General features: G+C 32.6%; 2 protein-coding genes across 3 annotated transcripts; both read right to left on the minus strand.

The window, feature by feature from the left end:
- Positions 1-228: 228 nt before the first annotated feature.
- LOC110815860 (dyggve-melchior-clausen syndrome protein) lies at positions 229-7,972 on the minus strand. The gene is made up of 18 exons (XM_022043828.2): positions 7,481-7,972; positions 6,311-6,547; positions 6,125-6,188; positions 5,907-6,036; positions 5,667-5,808; positions 5,242-5,490; positions 5,067-5,151; positions 4,279-4,381; positions 3,592-3,717; positions 3,401-3,514; positions 2,903-3,021; positions 2,668-2,752; positions 2,442-2,534; positions 2,269-2,358; positions 1,949-2,068; positions 1,717-1,808; positions 1,551-1,608; positions 229-623 (listed from the first exon to the last, which is right to left on the minus strand). Exons 1-18 carry the CDS (start codon positions 7,659-7,661, stop codon positions 543-545), a joined length of 2,169 nt encoding a protein of 722 aa, XP_021899520.1. The 5' UTR covers positions 7,662-7,972; the 3' UTR covers positions 229-542.
- A 3,984-nt stretch (positions 7,973-11,956) lies between these two features.
- HSFA6B (heat shock transcription factor A6B) lies at positions 11,957-14,296 on the minus strand. Of its 2 annotated transcripts, XM_022043894.2 has the most exons (3): positions 13,977-14,296; positions 13,789-13,900; positions 11,957-13,033 (listed from the first exon to the last, which is right to left on the minus strand). In XM_022043894.2, exons 2-3 carry the CDS (start codon positions 13,855-13,857, stop codon positions 12,233-12,235), a joined length of 870 nt encoding a protein of 289 aa, XP_021899586.1. In that variant the 5' UTR covers positions 13,858-13,900; positions 13,977-14,296; the 3' UTR covers positions 11,957-12,232. The 2 variants fall into 2 exon arrangements, with proteins under 2 accessions (XP_021899586.1, XP_021899585.1); XM_022043893.2 differs by having other exon boundaries at positions 13,789-14,296.
- Between the last annotated feature and the right edge of the window lie 4,022 nt (positions 14,297-18,318).

The raw sequence follows: 18,318 nt of genomic DNA on the forward strand, positions 1-18,318 counted from the left end.
TTTCAATGAAATATCATAATTACAATATAATCTTATCACTACATATTTATTTAATATATAATTTTAAAGGTCTTTAATACCACTTGCTTTCTTGTATAAAATTGGTAATGCAAAATTTTCTTCTTCCTAATGCACATTGGAATAAGTGCGACTCCCGCATAGAGGTTAAAAAAATTCTCAGAGAAATGACAAAAATGCTTGGCGTAGCCGGTCGCCAAACATAAAGAGTTGCTCCAGGAAGTTTGCTTGCTTGAAGTAGCTAATTGTTCCTCACCCAAAATTCAACCGGGATACAAACTTAGCTCTTGCAGGATTAAGAAGAGCTGAAACTTTCTACTGAAAAATTATATCAGGAACTGAAATTATCCTTCTCTTATTTATTACATAGGATAATCTCAATTTCATCTGTGGGGAAAAGGCCTCTACAGAAACTCATATATTAACACCAAAGAATGACACGAATACATTTTCTGCTATCTTATCTATTTACATACTCTGCCTGGATACACACATGGCAAAGACCAGGATATTATATCATTGAGCTACAGCTCCACAACAACCCTATGTTCATTAAACTCACCATTCAGATGCATGTTTGTTTCCCCGCCATGATCAATCTGCTTCTGCAGCAAAAGCAAATGTTGCTGTTATCTACCACATAAGCCAAAAAACCTATCGATGCTTGCCAGTAGAACAATTAAAAGTACAAACGGAAATATGGAAAGAGAGTACAGTAAGATATTCCCAAATTATGCTACCCTTCTAACCAACTAGGGGATTGACATATAGATGGTACTTAACCACTATGTATATTGGAGTAACAGTGAAAGTAAATTTAAACAAATTTCTTAGAGATAGGAAAAACAAAATTGCTAATATAAGGAATCACTTCTTGCATTCTCCCAGACTGGTATATGATGTATTAAAATTAAAAGTGAAATTTGTGGTTAAAATATTTCAATAGACTACACTCAGAATTCAATTGTTTATTGCTCCTTTCATATGTTACACTCAGAAAAGAGTACCATGCATAAAACGCAACATGACATTATCAGAATCCTGACTGATGACCCAGAAGAATTTTGAGGACACATCATTGATTAGTGATATAATATCAATAATAAAAGTGAACACTTACCTATCTATATGGTTCCTGGTCATTCAACCAATTACTTATCATGGTATCAAAACCGAGACCTAAGTTCAAACTTTTGTTTGCTTAAATTGAGTCAAATGTGAAAACTGTTATACCACTTAATCATCAAGGACTATGCTACTTAGAATTGGAAGCAGCTAAGAAATTTTCTACTCTTTACAATCAAAAGAGCCCTCTCAAACCAAAAGAAAGGAAACAAAAAAAGACAATTGAACAGAATCTAAATGTTGCCAAACATATACAAAATTAATGCCAGGATATAGTCAAAAGAGAAAAGAAATAGGGAAAGGCAAAAGAGCCCGCATGCATTTAAAAATAGTTGCAAGAAGCATTAAGAGTAAGAATAATCAAAAACCTTAAATATTGAGAACGTAATATGAGATAATTTACTTACTTCAGCATGCAGCTCAACTGGAAATAGATTAATAGCATGGGGATTAAAACTGAATCCGCTGAAAAATGTGGGAGGCGAACACAGAAAAAAAAATATGAGCAAACATACGACCAATTTATATCTTGAAACTGAAAAGAAAGGAGATTGGCGAAGAAAGAAACATTACCAGTGAGATAGGACAAGCTGCCACACGTATGGAATAAAGAACTCCTCCGGATGACTCTCTTGTTCGTATGAGAAATGTAATTGAGTAAACATCTGTCAAAACAGCATCATTGTCCTTTTCATAAAAGAGAAAATAAGGGAAAAAGATCTTGATGGTGGGACAGGTAAGGAGAAAACCTTTAACCGCCAGATAAATAGTACAGAAGCTAGAAACTTAAAATAATTTAATTTACCTTCATTCCTTCACCTCGCCAGGATCGGCAATTATTGATTATGAATTGGAGAACTTTCTCTACTGACCATTCACCATCTGACCGTTGAGCATCCATGCGACTATTAAAGAAATCTAACACCTAAAATGAATGAAGGGAGCAAGATTTGATTTGATCTACTTTAAAAATTATTATATTTGGAATTAATAATTAACAATGAATTTTTATTTAAAAAAATTACTATATTAAGGAATTAATAATTAATAAAACTTAATTGTATCTACCACCTGAATTTCTTTGACAAAATTTAAAAGTGTTAAGAAGAATTTCATGGAGCATACAGTATATATGTTATCAAGCAGCTCATTGAATCGTGGATGATTCTTGAATGGCTGAAAAACTTCCTGCCGGTGCATAATTGCGTACACAACCTGACAAGTCCATGTATAAAAATGCATGGTGTTATATTTCAGATGGAGAAATTAGCAACACTGATCTAATAAAAAGATGGTACCTCAGGATTTCTTGGTAAGGCATAAGTCAAAATCGCATTTAGTATTTCAAGGACAATTCTCAGGAAGTCTGTATAGATATGCAATTCCGCTGTCTACACAAAGAACAGTATGATTTAGAAAATTGAATATTTTTTCCCAAAAAAGAAATAAAAGAAGTTGAGGTGAAATAGCAGACATATGTCATGCGTAATCTACAAAATCATAACCAAAGTCAGGAACAAATACCAGATCATCTGTGAGGCTTTCTTGCTCAAAAGAATTGCCTTGGGCATGCAGCTTCTCATCTCTAAGCTCTGCTAATTTGTTATACCTGAATCAAGTGTTACATTTGAAACAATTATTAAGTGCAAATTCAAGAAAAATGAATGGCACAAATCAACTAGAACAGGATAATAATAATAAAAAAAAAGGCATGATACTATGGTCATAGAAAACAAGGGACCTAACATAGGTGACATACTTGCGCGAGAGCATATAGAAAAGACTAACTAGTCTTTGTGAAGCATATGCACTTAAACGGTGGACATGAGGGGCCATGTTTGCCAATGTTGCCAGACAAGTTGTATGGAGATAGACATCCTGTTAATATTTGAAAAAAAAAAAGTTGATAATACAAGGAAAAAGTAAATGCCAGAATAGAACATCTGTCACCATATCAACATATCTGCATAACTATTATTCTCTTAGAAAAATATTCAATCTTAATTTTGCATATTCAAGAATCAAGAATATATTACATGAATCCTAGGTTTGTAAGAATAACAGGGTTCATTGACCTTTGGTACCTTGATAATCATGTCAAAGCCTAAACCACTACGTAACATAATTAGATGCATTAACTAATGGATTCTCATGTAAGGCATTTCATATAATTGACAGTAATATCAAGTAAAATAAGCAATCTGCTTATATCTCAACATAGCTAGGTCAGCCAAGATGGGAAAAATGACAGCCATACCCGCAGCTTAGAAAGGTTATATTGTACAGTCCTTATTAAAACAATCACCAACAAAGAACCAAGAGATGTCTGATGTAGCAGGTGTTCTTTATACCACGGAACTCCTGGCAGGACCTGTAAAAGTACAGAACATATTCACTAAAATATTTGAGTAATAAAGTCACTGGTTAAGCAACAGAAATGATTCTTACCATTTTGTGAATACTTGCATTAAAAGAAGAATCTTGGCTAAGTATGAGAAGTATAATCAACAACATGTAGATTTGATTAGATGTCCTCCTTGAAGCATTATATAATGTTTCCAAGATCGGTATCAACTGTAGATTGTATTGTAACAACATAGATAAGATTCAGGAAGTGTGAATCTAAACCCTATAAATAGATTAGCAGCATGGCACTGCGCCAACTCATATATTAAAAAAAATTAAGAACATACTTAGCAATTAAAACAAGTTGAATTACTACAAGAATGGTATAAGTTAATTCAAAGGAGATGTCACATAACTGAAAAGCTGTCAAAAATACTTGATATGTACATAACAGCAAGGTCACAAAGGAAAAACACATCAGATTATAATTTAACATGATTTATTATGTTTTTATCTTTTATTTTTTCCTTTTGGCCAATCAGAAATGGACAAGATTACAGAGCTATGGTAGAACCAAACATTAACGAACAGAGTCTTTCATTCCGAACCAGACCATGGTAACTGCAATGTCAGTGGCAGATGCAGATTTTTTAGAAAAACACCACCTCATAGTACATCAGTGACAGTTTAAAATCCAGGCTAAAACAGAAACCTGTACCTAATGAATTGAAGGAAGCCATGCATAGGGAACTATTAACTACCTATTAATGGTATAAGTGTAAATCATACCAATGTATCCAAATCAGTCCGCACCAACACATACTCTAAAAAGTCAGAGTTCCCTTGCAACAACGAGTACAGCAATAGAACAGCAGTTTCATCAGACAAGCACCTGAAAAGGAAAACCTGTTATGCAATTCTCAGAGAGAGAGAGAGAGAGAGAGATGTCATGGATAGTAAGAACCTGAAAAAGCAAATATCTAATAATAAGACCAAGGATATGTGAATCAACAAAAAGAAAATAAGTTATTCCCATATAAAAGCGCGACCAAGTCTTCCAGAATTCAGCACTTTCTAGTGACCACACTATTGTGTGTTGACCTCTGCTGAAGAAAAATACTTACTAAAATTAACAGGATTTAACAAGTAATGAGTTGGAAACATTTTAGTATTAATATGTTATCCGTCCCCGTCATACTAGAGAAAGTTCCGCAAGAAACAATAAAATCATGTGTCTCACATAAAAATTATAGCAACAAGGATTCAAATAGGAAACAAATCAACTTAAAGAAAATTAAACTCTTATAGCTTTAGAAATTCGCCATAAAGTTCACTACTATTATCATATATGTTTGGAAAATTAAGAGGCGAAGTGAGAACATTATCACCATATCTTACATCATGGTTTAACATACAGTTAGGGAACCACATAAAACATTGTTTTTATATTCAAAAATCAGAACTAAGGATGCCAATCATAGAAGTTTAAATCCAATATGAGCTGGAAGATTCAATAACTCAAAAAATGTAACTTAAGAAATTGGGAATGGATTTGCAAGAAAAAATACGATACTCACATGCCAAGAGTATCAAATAGAGACGCAAAAGGTAACCTTACAAGTGGACCATCATGGGCATTTCCCTCAATATCTACACGGTCAACTGTGATGACAACAGAATTAGCAACACAATATATTGTGCCACTGTACTTAATAAAGAAACTACAGATAAATAAAAGATAATGGATCTCACATTCAATATCCCTTGCGTTTCCCAAAGCCTTGGAATAAGGGTTATCAGAGAAATAAGCAGTATCTTTTGAAACAGAATCCAATCCGGCACCATCATCACTTCTATCCGTTACTGACACGTCACTCACAAGACATTTTTGGTAATGAACGAGAATAAGCAACACATGGAGACTACAGTCTGCAAACAGATTTCTAGATCCTTCACCACTTGAACTGACTAAATAGTTGAAGGGCAATAATACAAAAGTTGCTGCAGATCAAAACAATTAATAACTTACATAAGTTGTGTCAGAAAAATAAGCCTCCATTAAAGTCCAAGCATGCATTTATATTAGTAAAGACGAAAAATTGTATAGAAAAGGCTATAGAGCTGAAACAAACACAGCAATAGATGATATATGATTATTACAAAAGAGAAATCGATACCAGCTGCAGAACCAACTCTCTGTAGGACACCAGGTTGACTTCTTTCAGAAAATATAGAATAAGAAGTATTCCTTGAGATGTGAGGTCGGATTATGTAATTTAATAATAGCCTGCGGACCACCAAACTAACAAGAGAAGTTTCCTGCAAAGTTTAGTACAAGTTTTACGGGACTGAGATTTGGCTGGCAAGATTTGCTGATGCTGCAACAAATAGAAAAGGCCAAAGTTTAAACATGAAACCTGAGACACTGCTGCATCAATAAAAGGGTTTATATGCCCTGGTCCAGGAGACGGTTCTGAAAGAAGTTGAGTTGACATTGCAACAAGCATAAAGTTAAGCAACTCCTGATGTAGAGGATATGTATCCGCACTTGCCAAAAAAAGTATGATACAAAATTAGGATAACAATAGTAATAGACCTCAACAATTAAAAAGTACCATATAACATCTAAAATTACCTTATATCTATCGATCCAATAAAACTAAGCACACTATGCATGACAAGATTCTCAATATTTTGACCTGCATATAAGAAACCCAAACTAAGTCACTTGAGGTTACGACATCAATTTGCAAGACTACTTTCATGCGTTACTTCAACTCGTTGCTAATAGCAGAATAATGATTATCCCTAAACTGGTTACCTCTTATAAACTCTTTGGGTATTGGTTCACTTTCATCCAAAGAGAGGTATAACTCTTTGAGGTCGCCACTTTGTGAGTTTTCAATTATGTTTTTCAGGAAAATAGATGATATGTACGCTGCGTTGACAGCCTTCATATAAGTTGTAGATGAAGCACCAGAGGCAGGAAAAGACTGTAAACACCATGCTAGATGAATCAAAATTTTTGCAAGATGCCTCGTGTAGCGATTGTTTTGTGCTGCACAAGAAAGTTAGAAAGTTAAAAACCTAGCATTCAACATGAAGAAGAATATGAGAATTTTAGAAAAAAAAATCAGTAGTATTGTCCGCAAGTAAATTATATTTTCCTTATTCCAGAAAGCAGAGTGCCCAAAGTCTACACCATGCTACCAGAATGACAAAACCATTATGTATAATATTCTTGAAGGAAACAAAAAGGAAAAGTTTGTTCGTTATTCAGTGATCAGGGAATTATTGGGAATGCCTGTGGATGAGAACATGAGTCACCATTAACACGATGCATACGACATTTCATTCAACTAAGAAACTATTTCCTTTTCCACTTTTTATGATTTAACTACCATCGGGTTTCTACATACAATCATGAATCATGTATGTCCTTTGTATTCCAATCTAGTGTGCTTTATCTATTTACTACATTATTTGGGAAACTCATTGCATTTTTATGACCGTCTAAATAATTTCTTCTGAGTGAGAAGTACGGATTAGGTAAAAGGTGAAAAAATTTTGTCACACAGGCGTCAATTTAAATGCACGGCTAATGTTAGGCAATGCAGCGCTAATCCTAAAATATCTTCCGCTTCAAAAAAAAAACGTAGTTGCACCATCAGGAATTCAAGAACTATCTGTAAGTGGATGAACGGCAGGAATGAAAAGAGAAAATTAAATTATAGGCTCTAGATGTTCATATCCACTCTCATAAACCACCGAATGCTGAAATGTAAAGTAATCTCTAATTCAAACTCCCAAACTTCTCATTACAGGCTATAACACAGTACGTCATATCCCTCCGCGATTATTTATCGAATTAGCTAAAGCGAGAGCTCAATGCAAAGTTATATGTAGCATAAACAGCAAAAAAGTGATTAGAAATACTATAATACAACACTGAAGAGGAATTGGACACTGCAAAAGAGATAAAGACACTGACCAAAGAGCTGGTAGGCATGATTGACGCGGTGACTGGGCCAGTTAAGAGTGAATGGGAGCTCCAGGAGCTTTTGCCAGAAATCGGAGGCCAAAGGGAATGATTTCTCGCCAACGAACGTGGCGATTAGATACTCCGCGGAGTCGCTGCTGCTGTGACGCGGCGTCGAAGGCACAGTTCCCATTGAGAGGAAGGAGAAAGTGAATAAGAGAGAGAGAGAGAGAGAGAGAGAGAGAGAGCTCTGTTTGAAGTGGTTGTGTGGATGGTTGTCCGGGGTGAGTCAAGTTCGATCAGAGAGCCAGTCGAGGGATTCTGGGCGTCGGAGCTGAATTGGGAGGAATGGCATTGCACATCGTTTGGATCTGTTTTGCAGAGAGATTATGATTCAAAATTAATCAAAATTAAAAATGAAAACGAAATTTGGCTTTTGCAGAGAGAGAGAGAGAGAGCTTGCGGACGAAGGTTTTAAAGAAGATCGAGGGAGAAGATAAAATGAACGACTTTTGGCTTGCCCTGAGAAGCTGTTACGTCAAAACGCGTCACTAACATCCTTCATGATTACGAAATTGTCCTTCTCATTTTACTTTTATGCTTTTTTTAATTTTAATTATTTTCTAATAATTTTTTTGATAAAATTATACATTTTAATAATAACTATCACCTATATACCAATAATAATATAATTATTATGTACATAGCACATTAATACTTGAAAGTTATGTACATACATTAAAATTTTACAATTTATTTAGCACAACCAGAAAAAGAAAAATAAGCAAAATATTGAAGGTTATTATAGTAATTTTATGTTCAGGAAGGTAAGGTTTCTCTATTAATTGCAGTTTTGTTGTAAAGGTGCATTACAATTTAATATTATATAATTTTAGATTTTTAAAATTTAATATAAAATTTATTTTTTTAACAATTTTGGTTAGAATTTTATTAGCTAAAATATTTTTGTTGTCTCAATTTTAAAAACTAAAATAAATTAACAAAAATAAACTAAAATTTTAAAATACATACAAAAAATATTTACAAAATAATTTAGAAATGGTTTAACACGTGACAAATATTAAAATTGTACTTTACTTTTTTTTTTTTTTCTCCCCCTTAATTTATAGTTTTGGTGAATCTCATTTCATTTACCAACTAGATTGTTGCTTTTAAAAATAAATTTTTTTTTATTTATGTTAAGTAATTTTCAAACTTGTTTCACATTTAAAATATTTATAAGAATAAATAACTTAGAATAATTGCACCATTAATTGTTGTATATATTAATGAGGATTAATTTATTTGGCCTATTGTTATTACTAATTACTACTTTAAATAAATAAAAGATAAAATGATGATCCCGTGTTAGACGACGTGCTGCCAAATACCAAGTCCTAATACGACTGACAGATTCCTGGGGTCTGGTATTTGACTAATCTTTCATTCATTCATTTTTTCATTATTTTAATTTTGAAGCATCTAGATTCTAATAAGTCTTATTATTAACCAAATTTATAGTCTGACTTCCAAATAAATTTTAATTTCGCTATTAAAAACACTCTTTGATGGTAATTTAATTTTTATTAATGAGTCAATCTGACTTCTTTTTTAAGAAATGATAATCAAATTTTAAGTTTGATTTTATTTTTATTCCGAAAAAGTATTGGAATTACAACCCATAATAATTTATTGTTATAATTTAAAGAAGCATCTGCCTATCACAAAATTTCATGTGTAAGTCTTGGTAAACTTTGTTATTGATTTATTATATAAAGTAAAAAATTAAATGGTATAAATTAAAATTATCGCAAAAAATTATAAAGATTTAAATTGCAATGAAGTCAGACTATAAATTAGGAATGGATTTTATTGACTTGTAAACTTTAATTATATGCATTTATGATTTAGTTAAATATAAAAATTTACGTGATGATCAATTAAATAGATTAGCAATGGCCTAGAGCATGTGGTTTTAAGTCTTACTTTATGATATATTTGAATTCAAGTCTTACATATGTATATATAATAATTAATTAATATATATATATATATATTTTCCGGAAAGAAGGATAAGCCTAAAAGTGGAAGGAAGCGGTGTCGGCGAGAGTGGATAAGGAGAAACAAAATTAAAAATGGAGTGAGACAAGTAACGTGTGGAAGTTGGGTGTTAATGGGCCTTGACAAGGAGGGCCTTCAAATAAAGCCTTGGCTTCTCTTCTGACTTTCAATTCCCTGCTTGCATTTTTTTTTTTTTTTAATGAATAAAATCAACTGTGGGCTGATAATAACTATTATTATTATTATTATATATCGATATACCTATATTTAGAAATGAGGATTAATATAGCTTAACTTAAACTCAAACTATTTTTAGAATAGTATCATAACTCTTGTTTTTATATCTTTTTACTTTTATATTAAATTAGTTCCTAGAATTTTAATTAAAGAAATTATTTTTGTGTATATTTATCTTATATTATATTAAAATGGAACTAAAGGTTATAAGTAAACAATCTTAAAGACATATCAAATCCAAATATTTAATTTATATATATATATATAAATTTTCACATTTATATAGAAATTCTTTTAGACTGGGTAAATGATATTGCGTTTTTCCTAGCAGAGCATATATGAAGAATCATATTTTGTTTTCTAATATGTAATTGAATTAGTAAATTCTTACCTTAGGAGGTTTTTAGATTTCTATTATAGCAACTCTAGATAAACTTTCTAATGTTTTTACTGAAATTTATTAAAAAAACTTAAATATAGTAATATGAATGTACATTTGAAATTATTTTCTAATTACATTTATGTAATTTCAAGAGAAATTAATGATTAACATAAATGTAAAGAGCTTAATATTAAATTTTTAATTAAGGAGAATTGGCCATAACTTTCTTTTTTAATCTTTTTAAGATGGAATTAATAATTAAATACACGAGTCGAATTGCAGGGTGGAGGCAATTAGTTTTGGTTTTGGTTTGAATTGTTTGTCTAACTCAATTTCTATTTTTAGTTTAGTATTTTAATCTTCTTTAATTTTCAAATTGATTTATACTTTTTAATAGTTCAACTATTTTTGGTTGCTATAAAATGATTCAAAGTTTGAGGTTTTGTTTTAAAACCGAACAAAATTAATGCTTTCTAAATAAATTTAAAAGTTTGGAAAGCAAATTCTAAGAGAAAATGTTTTTGGTACTAAATTGTGTAATGTGCAAAAGATTACTGAACCAAAACAGTATTTTACCCACCCCATATCTTTTATATGTAAGAAAGGAATAGAAATGTGGAAGAATGGAGAGAGAGCATTAATTGATTTAGGGAAGCATTCCCATACTAATTTGTTGGGGTCATGCACAGCATGTGCCATTCTATCTCTTGAGCAGACAATTACAAAAGGTTTAATGTGACCCAATTCAATTTCTTCATCTTCTTCCTTGCGCCCATAAAAAGAGAAAAAGTTCCACACCTTATTTAACACTTCCACATCTTTCTCACTACTCAACCCTAATTTACTTCATCATCACCATCCATTATAATTATATTTACCATATCACAATAACCCATTTCATTTCTAGTGGATGCAGCCATTGGAAAAGCATTTAAGTCCTGTAATTAACTATCATAACTCTCATTCTTGAATTATTACCATGACAGTCAAGCTATGATGCCATTAATTATATCAATGAAACTTACTAGGCTTCAACTCGGCCGGTGGACAATCAGATTAATCATGTCTCCTTGTCTTTTCAAATATATGGCTGTTGCAATAGAAGAAGCTGGTAGACACTGAAAAAGCTATATATATTGTAACATAACAATATTATTTTATGCATCTCAAGAAAAACAAGTATTATTTTATGCATAATGTGTGGCAAACACACATCTGAACATGACTTCCCGGCCCCTTAGAAAGCTATCAAAAAATGCATATAATTTATTAGCTAGCTTCAGGCTTTCAATAATTTTTGTGACCACCACCATTTAAGCACTTTTCTGGAAATGATTATACGCCAACTTTCATTCCAGAAACTGTAAAGCAAAATGGGTTTGTTAATATTATAGATGTATCTATACATACCAAAAACCGCAGCATGATGATTACAACAAAACATGAATCACTCCATTTGCCATCTGCAATCTGGTTTTGAAACTTGAGATATACTTCATTTGCTGCTGATCAAGCAGACAACTATATTTTATTAAATATCATGTGAAATTGGATTTTCAGTTAAGAAGAATATCAATGTCGTGAGGAGATCTATGAAGCCTTGCACTACTTTTGAGCATAAACATAATCTAATTCCAACCACTTCTGGCCTATATATATAGTTTAAATAAGATGAACAAAGGATATATACTGCAGCAACAGATGCAAATGGCGAGTTCTTGATAAAAAACGGCTGGAAGATAAAGTGGGATATATATATATATATATATGTATATATGTATACTTCATTCTTGAACATGACAAACAGCTAAGAAAGTGTGAGTGTGCAAGTACATTAATCTTGCTCTCTTATACAAGAGTTCATTCTCTGGTGAGCCTATTTAATGATCGATATTGGTCGCTCTCTTAAGCCAAATATACCAAGAACACCCACCTAAAATTTCCTAGGTTTTTGGCATCAAGAAAAGACTCTTATGATCAGTAAGAGAAACAAGAAATTAATTAGAGAGTTATATTACAAGATGGAAAGTCTCCCATTCATCTCATTTAAACAAACAAGTAGAAATTGTAACATGTTCAATTAATTAGCTTCTATAATCTGGACTTGAACCCAAATAGCCCAGATGTTCAACCAATGCGTCTACATTTTCTTCTTCAACACCAAGCAACCCCATTTCTTCTTCCATACTCTCGTCCAGTAAGTCTTCCCAGAAACCTTGGTCCTTGTCTTTACTTCTTTTTCCATCTAATTCCTCACAAGTATTTTCCATAAGTTGTTGCTGTGGATTATTTTGAGTTTCATCTAATCCCTGCATGTCCATAGCAAGCATGTCTAGCTCAGAGACGACTTCCAATTCAGACATATCACCATATTCTTTAGGTTCTAACTTAACAAAATTTTCCAGCTCACTTCCACCTTGGCCTAATTCACCAATTATAACATTATCGGGTCCTTGATCAATTGGTCTCCTTCTCTTTTTTCTGATTGCATCTTCAAGTTGTCTTGTTCTCTCTTTTTGCTCTAGTAATTGCTGCACAAAACTAGGATTCTTCATTGCTCTTGCCAAGAAACTCATCATCTGTTGCTGCTTCGTCTCCGTCTTTACAAGTCTTTCTTCCATGTCTTGAAGGCAAGCTTTAGTAGTCTGCTGCTGTTGTCGAAGTTTCACCAATTCCACCATTAAAGCCTGTTTGTCACGCCTTAATCTGTCAACTTCTCCGTCTAAACCAAACCTTCCAACTTCAACACAAGGGTCTAAAGCTTGTTGTGAACCCTGCATTTGACTTGTCTTTCTCCTCCTAATAGTCTTTAGAAGATGCTTCTGTCCCCTCAGAAAACCTTCACTAGCAAATTCCCATCTATCTGGATCAACTTTTCTAAACCCCTACATTTATAAATCAACTCCTTTCTTCATCATTTATAGCTTCAACTCAAACTAGGCGCATAATATATTTATGTATATATTATTGAACTGAGTATCATATGTTTCAAGTGCTAAGAACACTAATTAATTTAGGAGATACACAAGATCAAAAAGGCAAATCACAGTTAACAAGTGGGCTTCCATTAGCACTGCATTGAAGATGCTAGACGAAGCAAAGCCTAATAATATACGTACATCTGATATATATATATATATGTGTGTGTGTGTGTGTTGATGTGGCTTGATGCTGATATATATATATATATATATATATATCTGCATTTTTTCCTTGTTTAAACCACTAACAAACAAAAGCTTTACAGTGAGGGGCATAATAAACAAATCAATAGGAAAAAGAGGGCGGCAATTGATTGAAGCTTTTATTTTGGAGAGAGAGACGAGACAAAAGAAAATGATTAGATGTAAATATTCTAGTTATGTAATTTCCCTAAGTGGGAAATGGTAATATGAACCAAATGGAACCGATAGAGCTGATTAATTACAATCAACAGATCTTTCCTGATGGATATAATTTTCACATCTTTACAAAAGCAAATGCATAACAAGAAAACTTGTTCAGTTTAGCAGCTAGGTATATAACTAGTCATAGCTACTGAGAAAAGGTCTGAAAATCAATATGAAAATAAGAAGTGGAAATTAATCAAACAAAAGAGAACCATAACTAATATGTAAACTAAATTCCAGAAAGGACTTACATAGGTATTGAGCTGCCTTACAAAGCTGGAGAAATTGTTGTGCTTGAAATATTTTGGGAGGAGACTCATGGCAAACGTCTGGGGATCCCACACAACGAAGCTGTTATTGCCTCTGCTCCAAGAAATGATGTTATTGGTGCTTAAATCATCAACAATATCATAAGTTTTTGTTAGAAAAGGCGGGGGACCTATATCGTGAAGACCCGCCATTGGCTGCGGAGCATCCATGGCAGCTGAATACTCCTGCTTCAATCTACTCTGACGATTCATGAGGAAAAATCTGATCTGGGTGGGTTTCTTTTTCTGTAAATGATTTGCTTATAGAAGGAAGAAATTAACCCAGTTGATGAACAATCTCAAGACAACATTTTGAATACACGATTTAGTTACGGCTTAAAAATCTCTACAGGAAAAGGGGGTTTATGAGAGAGAAATAGGAGAGCTGCAACAATGGAGTGGTAAAAGGAGAGTGGTAGATGTGAAGTGATGAGTATGATTAAATATAATCGATGAAATGGAGTATTATTTTTTCCATTTGATTTTGTTTTTTCTTTATATATTCTTTCCCTCTTAGGTGGAACATGAGAGCAGACGATGCCAAAGATATTTTTCTCTCTCCTAATATCTTTCTCCTTTGGGAAAGCCACGTGTCCCTTAAAAAAACAACAGTATTGCATAAATTTTACAGTACAAAATTACACCCAATAGTATTTACATATATATATATATATATAGCTCTTTATTGGATCATGGTCTTTTTATGTGACAGTTACCCATGCTTGAGAAATTGCTGATGAAGATATGAGTGCGTATTGCTTCTTGTCTCTTTTCCCTGATGTCGGTAGGTTGGATTCGCTAACGTGTCCTCTTTTGATTGATGACAGACCAATAGCCAGTCAAGTTTTGAGACCTGACGCGAACCAATTAGATTGCTTTGTTTATTTTAATTTCCCAGCTTCTAGGTATTTATTATTTTTTAATATCAATATAAATTATGCTTATGTAGTAATACATTAAAATTTTATTTAAAAAAAAAAAAAAAAAGGTTGCCAACAAAATAATGCAAAAAGTGAAAGAAAGAACCAATTAGAAAAAGGCCCCCTGAAATTAATTGAAAATATGAGAAAGGAAAGCCATGCACGTGGCATTAGTTGCTCTCACTTGTTAAGTAATTTAAAATTGGTAAAGTGGGACTCTTAGGTTCTTAATCTTATAATTAATGTTAAATATTTTTTTATGAAAGATATTTAAGGGGGTTTGGTTCAATGTTCTTGATCACAGTAATAAGCATCCAAGAGCTGTGACAGAAGATTTTGTGACAGTACCCCACAATTAAACTCATATATTTCTTTGTGATTAAAGTTTTCTACAGGGGAAACGTGGCAGCACATGAACGGCGGTGTAGATATTAAAATAATATTTATATAAAAAAGGTGGGGCCCCACCAGGGATTAGCCTAGAAACTCATCGAATGTACCCGACATGGCAGAATCCAACCACACCATTTTCAATTTCTTTTTTCTTTTCGAGAAACACACTAATCTAAATTTCAAATAACAAATATTCAATTACTTACTCCCAACTACCATAATTTCAGTATTTTTCTTTATTTTAATCAAAATACCTCTCTCAAAATTTATTTTTTAACATATATTTATTGTAATTCACAATAACAATAAATTTATTAATTACTACTTAATTTAATTATTTTTATATTCATTTCCTCTATAAACAAATTTTTTTTTAATATTTAAATCGTATTATATTTTTATATATGTCTAAATTTGAAAGTTATTTATGTAATATTATAATTAATGTTTCTATAATATTTAATTAATAAATTTACGTATCATCAACTCAAAAAAATATATATAGATAACATTCTTTTTTTTTTTTTTTTAATTTTTTTTTTTAATAACTTTTTTTAATCAATTTGTTTGTTTTCATTTCAACAAAATTTCAAACCTTTATCCCAAAGGGGTATTCTAAAAAAACATATTTTCATGCTTTGGATTTATATAATATTTGGATATGGAATTTAGATCGAGATTAATTGTAAAATTTAAAAATGTATAAAATTGTAATTTTAAAATTAATAAATTTTTATTTTATGTGAAATTATGAAAAAAAAAAGGTTAAAAATAAAATTAAAAATAATTTTGAGAAAAAATGGTGAAAACTTGAGTTCGGATGGTGTTTTTGAAAGAAAAATAAAAAATTATGGGTTAAAACGTAATTAAAAAAAAAATTTGTCACGTAAAACTACTCAATCAGCAGTCTCGACGAACTGGAGTACGTCGTATGGCAAGACACGTTTACTTAGTGCCACGCGGGAGGCCACACTGTCGATCTACGTGCCCCGCGATTAGACGGCCCGAAAGCATTCTCGCGCACATGGACGGTTTAGATCCGTTCCCTCATCAGGCGTGATCGGACGGTCACGATTAAACGTAATGAAGAGTTCAGATTCGTTCCCTCTTTAAACGCGATCGTATGATCGAAATCAAATCGCAATGAACGGTTCATATTTATTTTTTTTTTAAACACGATCGGATGGTCGAGATCAAACGCGATGAACAGCCCAAATTAACGCGAGATGGGTATAAATATCTCGCATCACACCGAATCTAAATTCTCTGCTAGCCTCCTGTCGGAGAAGAAGAATCAGTCGCCAGAGAAGAAAGTCGACTGTCGCCCGTCGCTACGCTGGAGCTACCTCTGACCGCCAAAAAAGGTAAAAATTCTCTCATCTGCTTGGAATTTAATTTTGAGCACCCCCATGGCCAAGTCAGAGTAAAAGGAATGATAAATGAGTCGGAAACTGCAGATAAAGCTTGACGGTGTTGTCGCGGGCAAAATTTAAAACCTCCTCCGATGAGCCCCTTCTTGTTTCCTGTTTCGTGTAATTTTCAATCATTCTGTTCACCATTCTGTTCTATAAGTTGACTAAAGAACCATGCCCAGCCACGAAGGTGAGTTAGCAAGCCGCACCAGAAAATTCTACCGCCGGTAAGTTTTTATTTTTTGACTTTTTTCGACCAACCGAGGTTCCTTAACGTATTTTCTCACAAGGAATGGTATAAAACTAGCCGAAATCAGTCAAAACTAGCCAAAAATGGCCAGGTCGAGACAAACTGACGTTGTAAGCGGCGGTGTTGCCGTACTGGAATTTCAAAATTGGTAGAAAAAAGTTTTTAACATCGATTTTAAATTTTTTGAGGTATTTTTAAGTACATAAAGCGTGTTTTATGGAATTCATCACCTCAGGAAACCCGAGGACCGCCAGTAAGCGCAGCAGAAAATTCGATATTTCGGTCCAATTCGAGTAAGAATCTATTACCTTATTCTCTGTTATGGAATTGAAGCTTAATAATCGATAATATGATATTTTGTGTAAATTAAAAAACTTTGAGAATAATTATATGTTACTAATGAAGCCAAAATCGGTTAGTCATTTATTTGTTATCCTGTGTAACTAATTGTTAAATTTACAGCTTTAAATATATAATGATACACTGGAATGGTTGAATGATTTAGTTGTGCTTCCTTGATATATATGTTGTTTGTTTTGCGTAATTTACGATTGATTTGTGAAATTAGAAATTAATATGCAAACAGAGAATTGTTTGATTATGTGAATTATGAATGAAAGCCTTAATAGATATCCTAAGAGATGGTAGACAGATCACGTACATAAGGAACCCTACCGTGAACATTGACTCATATGGAACGAGGTATCAAGGAATTATATTTTTTGGCGCTCATACAGGATGGAATATTGGGGGGAGTTGTATTTTTGGCGCTCATATCGAACGGAATATAGGAACGGTCAGTTAGCTGACAATGTTGTATATTGGTTCACGCGTAGTGGGACATTCATGTGGCTCCCTAGGGATACTAGTAGGCAGATAAAAAAGGAAGATTATTATTCTTACTCACTTGAATATGATATTGGAATGTTATTTGAGTTATTGTCTCTATAGTTCGATTTTAGAAATCTCGCAACGGTAAATATCTGCAATAAATGATTTTTTTTATGATAAATTAATTTACTTAAATCAAGAGCTCTATTGGTTGTTTTTATAATTTTTACCAACCTTCAGTTTCTGTATCGGTGAGTAGTGTGATATTCTTTAAGAGGGTTGTGAATAGTTCACAACTCGAACTCCCTTCAAAAGTTAGTAAAGGTCATCCTAAAATGCTAAACATATTATCTTTTGCTTGTCTCTTTGATTTTTATCTGTTATTTTAGAATGGACATTCCCGTATCTCTATTGGGCATTCTAAGGAATGCAAACCCTAAACTCTATTATTTCGCTTCCGCATTTAATTCATAATTTTATTACTTTATGAGTTTTAGGCCTTTACAGTCTAACTTATGTTTATTCCCAATTAGGGTGGAGGCAAATACCAAGCATTCAAAAACTCTTAAACGTGTATAAGTTGGTTGTCTCCGAAATAATAGTTCAAAAGTAGGTCCATAAGAAGGGTTCTTATTAATCAGATATATTATTTCAAGAATGAAATTAC

Source organism: Carica papaya, chromosome 3 (assembly GCF_054855325.1).
Source record: "Carica papaya isolate Zhongbai chromosome 3, ASM5485532v1, whole genome shotgun sequence".
Lineage (NCBI taxonomy): Eukaryota > Viridiplantae > Streptophyta > Magnoliopsida > Brassicales > Caricaceae > Carica > Carica papaya.